Raw genomic sequence first — 4,869 nt, 5'->3', positions numbered from 1 at the left:
ATGATTCACAATATGGCGTCCGCATTCATTTTTCATGATTTTATTTTCGGAATCTTTACACACTGTACTTTCATTTATATATTTAGCCGTAGTTTCTTCAGTATATGACATTTGTAATTCATTTAATTAATCAATGTCATTTTAATTACTTGCATAATTAAACAAACGTTAAAACATAACCATATTAACATTTTTCCATACTAAATTATTTCATAAACCCGTTGAATACATGCATGCAGTTATTGTTCATTTAATATTTCATAACTTTTAAAATCCTAATTTAAATAATAATAATAATATATATTTAAAAAATAATAAAATGGAAAAAAAGAGAGAATTTATCGTGATAATGTTATATCTTGAATTTTAAATATGAAGCTAACATTATTACATGTCAAATTGACATATGAGAGTGTAATGTGTTTACAAAGACAGTAAGCATTACTCATTTACCAAATTTGGTTGTAAGAATATAAAACAAAACTTTTTTATTGTGATTCAGAGAAAATGGAGAAATACGGGCGCCTTAATTTTAATAAACAAGTGTTTATTTCCAATTGATATTAAATAATATAAAAGAAAATCTATTTGATTTATATCATCTTAATCATTTATGATCTTTTTATAATAATTTTTATCTGGGATATAATATTAAGAAGAATACAAAAACTATGGCAGTATCTATAAATGAAATTTGTGAAAATACAAAGTTGGCACGTGAAATGGCATTAACTGGAAATTATGATACATCTGGTGTTTATTATCAAGGTGTCGTTCAACAAATTCATAGACTGCTTTCAAGTATAGCTGATGTTACAAGAAAGGCTAAATGGCAACTGGTGCAACATCAAATTGTTCAAGAATTTGAAAAAGTCAAAGCTACGTCACATACCTTACAACTTTTCAAAGTTGACACACACGGTGATAGAATAATAGGTAATATCGTTAAAACTATACATACAAATATACATAACGTATTGTTTTATAAAAATGTAATTATTTGTATTCAGGTACATCATGTTTGTCATTTGAAGAACCAACAAGAGATCCAACATCGTGGCCTTATAATAATACAGATGTTTCATGGAACCAAACACCAGCTCGAGACCCAGATGTTTGGCCACCTTTAAGTACAACAGAACAAAAGTAAAAATAATTTGATATTTTTCAGTATCATTTGATTTCAATGAAAGAATCTTGGCATTTAACATATTAAACATTTAATATTATTTTTAGAAATACCAGACAACAAAAGGGACAGCAAAAACAACAAAATCGTACCAATTCGAGAAGATCAATTCCTGCAGGGAAGAAAACAGAAAATAAAACAGTCAACAAGAAAGATGATAGGAGAACATCTAAACGAGATGATTCTAATAAGGTTTTTATCTATTAATCATAATCAAATATTATATACAATACTATGATTATATAATAATTGATTTTATATATTTAATTACATATTTGTGTATAGGAAAGATCAGAAACAATAAAGGTGGAAGCAGGAACAGTAAAGGTGGAAGTAGAAACTGAGGAACGTAAATTTGAACCATCAGGAAATGATCGAGATCTTGTTGATTTACTGGGTAAATTAATTATTAAAGTATCATACTATAAACATTACTATAATTAATTTAAAAATGTTTTTATGAACTTTTGTAGAAAGGGATATTGTTCAAAAAAATCCAAATATTCATTGGGATGACATAGCAGATTTACACGAAGCTAAAAGATTATTAGAGGAAGCTGTCGTCCTTCCTATGTGGATGCCAGATTTTTTTAAGGTATATTTAATTATAGATAACTATGTCATTAACTATTCGTTAATTATCTACGTAATAACAGAATTCTTATTATGTTTTATTTCATTAGGGAATACGGCGACCATGGAAAGGTGTTCTTATGGTTGGGCCACCAGGAACAGGGAAAACTATGCTTGCAAAAGCTGTAGCCACAGAATGTGGTACAACATTTTTTAATGTTTCATCTTCAACACTCACATCTAAATATAGAGGAGAATCAGAAAAACTTGTTCGATTACTCTTTGAAATGGTAATAATAATTATAATTATTATTTATATAACAAATTATATATATGTATTAAAACTTTGTGTATGTTTGTTATCAGGCTAGATTTTATGCACCAAGTACAATTTTTATCGATGAAATTGATTCCTTATGCTCTAGAAGAGGATCAGAATCAGAGCATGAAGCCTCAAGAAGAGTTAAATCTGAGCTTCTTGTACAAATGGATGGAATAAGTTCGAATAAGTAAGAATTATTATTTTGTGGTAATTCAATTCAATTATATTTGTTTCTATTTATTAAAAATTAATTATATTTTTTAGTGAAGATCCTAGTAAAGTGGTAATGGTATTAGCAGCTACTAATTTTCCATGGGATATAGATGAAGCACTTAGAAGAAGATTAGAAAAGCGTATTTACATTCCTTTACCAAATCGTAAGTTTTATGATTTATTATATGAACTATAATTTTATTTACTAGAACAAAACATATAAAGTAATCGACAATAATATTAATTAATTTTTAATAAATTATCTTTGTTTTACAGATGAAGGTAGAGAAGCTTTATTGAGAATCAATCTTCGTGAAGTAAAAGTAGATTTATCTGTAAATCTAGCGGATATTGCAAAAAAACTAGAAGGTTATTCCGGAGCAGATATTACGAACGTGTGCAGGTACGTACAATTTTAAATATAAATTTGTAATTAAAAAATACAATGTTTTCGATAAATTAGAATTTAGAAAATAACTGGTTACATGAATATCTATACGACGTTTTACGTTTAGAGATGCTTCTATGATGTCGATGAGAAAAAAGATAGCTGGTTTAAAACCAGATCAGATACGACAATTACCGAAAGAGGAATTAGATCTGCCGGTATCTGCTACAGATTTTGACGAGGCCGTAGAAAGATGTAATAAAAGTGTATCTCAAGAAGATCTAGAGAAATATGAAAGATGGATGAGCGAATTTGGTTCGTCTTGATAACATTCTCAATTAAAATTATTTCTTATTTTAACGCAGATGACACCTATTGATTGGTATCTTAAGATATATTCCAGATTTATTTTCTATTTAAACATGTATGCACATATGCACGCGCGTACGTGTAATAATATATTAAAACAAACAAAACATTTATCAAGATATCATTGAAAAACTTTGAAAATGCTCAAAATAATTGATAATTTTTAGATATATAGAAAGAGCTTGGCAAAAACTAAAAAATACTACAAAAAAAAGCAATCATATATGTATATAATTAAATTTTAAGCACAAATATTAAGTACATTGTTTTGTGAGTCGTATTATACACTATTTTTCAAAAAACAAAAAGAAAGAAAAACTAATTAATATAAAAATATTTCAATTTATACACATCTACATTAATCTAAATGTTTATTTTTTTATTTACATCCGTGATAAACTTATCTTATTAATATTTTTTCGGTGCACAACCCTCATCTCTCAACTTTTTAGTTTCATCATCAATATATTTAGTTTCTTTGGGAGCTTTATAATTGGCTACATGATCAACGCGTATTGTTCTACCCAAAATCTAAACAAAATTAAAATTAATATAATTAGCTAAACTAACATTTAATATTGCAGCAGTTTAGAATATTTTATTAACATACCTTAATGCCATTAAAATTATCAACAGCAAGTACAGTACTCCTTTGGTCTTCGTAACATATAAAACCGTATCCTTTCTGTTTACCAGTATCCTTATCACGTACTAAATTAATATTTACTATTTCACCATATCTGTAATATAATAATAATACTACTAATAATAATAATTTAAATAACAGATGCCTCTCACATATGTACTTACATGCCATGTCAATAAATACGCGTAAACTTAAATAATCTAATTTAAATTAAACATAAATCTAACATTACATAAATAAATATATAAATATATTATACATTATACAATTTTATATCTAATATAAAAATAATTTAAACGAAACTACGAATATTGATATGCAAATGATAATAATAAATATATTTAAAATTCTATCTATTTGAAAAAGTCAGTCGTTTAAATTATATCATTAAAATGAAACGAGTATTTTTATTATTACAAATTAAAATACTTTTATGTACATATATATACTTAAATAAAAAAAAAATATTATTTTGAACTTACTGCGAGAATACTGCGATAACATCACCCTCTGTCAAATCGTATGGTAATCCACCAACAAATATCCATGCACTATCTTTATATTGATCATGCCAAGACGTTTTTTTATTACCAATTAAATCTTGTTGAGCAAGTTTTGTTATATTTTTTACATTACTGCAAATATAATATAAAAGAACATTGAAATATATGTGGTGCATATGCAATAAATAGAAAAACAAATAAATTCTTAGGTTAAAATGTAATACTTACGTCAAAGGATTCATTTCAGCTTGATTTTAAATTATTCAGAATTCACAAACACTAAAAAACCTTTAATTAAACACATTTATATAAATTATTTATTAAAATTAATTCTTTTTTATTTTTGGTTAGGTAAGAACAGTATTATTAAAAAAAAGATTATAAATAGATATATTATGAATATTAATTTTTATACATAAGTTTATATTCGTGATTATATATTTATAAAAATATTTATATGAAATTATTCTTTATTTAATACTATTCTGTTTTGCATTATAAAACAAAACTAAATTGTTTACATCCACAGCTGAGCAGTATAGATGCATATCATGAATCATGCGCTGTAGTCGCATGCACAGTATTCGTATGCGCAGTAGTCGTATGCGCATTAGTTGCATGCGCGGTAGTCGTATGCGCATTAGTCGTATGCGCATTAGTCGTATG

The 4,869-nt window shown here is 26.2% G+C and overlaps 2 protein-coding genes across 2 annotated transcripts; one reads left to right on the top strand and one right to left on the bottom strand.

Annotated features, from left to right (window-relative positions):
• Positions 1-671: 671 nt before the first annotated feature.
• On the top strand, positions 672-3,511 carry Kat60 (katanin p60). Its single transcript, XM_015320155.2, has 10 exons — positions 672-936; positions 1,011-1,146; positions 1,237-1,381; positions 1,475-1,586; positions 1,663-1,784; positions 1,873-2,052; positions 2,129-2,271; positions 2,349-2,461; positions 2,574-2,700; positions 2,813-3,511. Exons 1-10 carry the CDS (start codon positions 672-674, stop codon positions 3,009-3,011), a joined length of 1,542 nt encoding a protein of 513 aa, XP_015175641.1. The 3' UTR covers positions 3,012-3,511.
• On the bottom strand, positions 3,409-4,608 carry LOC107065986 (RNA-binding motif protein, X-linked 2). The gene is made up of 4 exons (XM_015320158.2): positions 4,432-4,608; positions 4,183-4,335; positions 3,665-3,794; positions 3,409-3,585 (listed from the first exon to the last, which is right to left on the bottom strand). The coding sequence occupies exons 1-4, from the start codon at positions 4,443-4,445 to the stop codon at positions 3,463-3,465; spliced, it is 420 nt and encodes a 139-aa protein (XP_015175644.1). The 5' UTR covers positions 4,446-4,608; the 3' UTR covers positions 3,409-3,462.
• Between the last annotated feature and the right edge of the window lie 261 nt (positions 4,609-4,869).

Source organism: Polistes dominula, unplaced genomic scaffold (genome assembly GCF_049000335.1).
Source record: "Polistes dominula isolate Pdom_NZ unplaced genomic scaffold, Pdom_raw_medaka contig_17, whole genome shotgun sequence".
Lineage (NCBI taxonomy): Eukaryota > Metazoa > Arthropoda > Insecta > Hymenoptera > Vespidae > Polistes > Polistes dominula.
This window is presented reverse-complemented; position numbering and strand designations above follow the sequence as displayed.

What these genes read in the sequence shown, in the direction of transcription:
- Kat60 (XM_015320155.2), top strand. Translation starts at nt 672, where the DNA reads ATGGCAGTATCTATAAATGAAATTTGTGAAAATACAAAGTTGGCACGT. An exon ending in TTAAGTACAACAGAACAAAA is followed by an intron (nt 1,147 to 1,236) that starts GTAAAAATAATT and finishes TATTATTTTTAG; the next exon opens with AAATACCAGACAACAAAAGG. An exon ending in AGATCTTGTTGATTTACTGG is followed by an intron (nt 1,587 to 1,662) that starts GTAAATTAATTA and finishes GAACTTTTGTAG; the next exon opens with AAAGGGATATTGTTCAAAAA.
- LOC107065986 (XM_015320158.2), bottom strand. An exon ending in GTTATCGCAGTATTCTCGCA is followed by an intron (nt 3,795 to 4,182) that starts GTAAGTTCAAAA and finishes ATTATATTACAG; the next exon opens with ATATGGTGAAATAGTAAATA. An exon ending in ATAATTTTAATGGCATTAAG is followed by an intron (nt 3,586 to 3,664) that starts GTATGTTAATAA and finishes AATTTTGTTTAG; the next exon opens with ATTTTGGGTAGAACAATACG.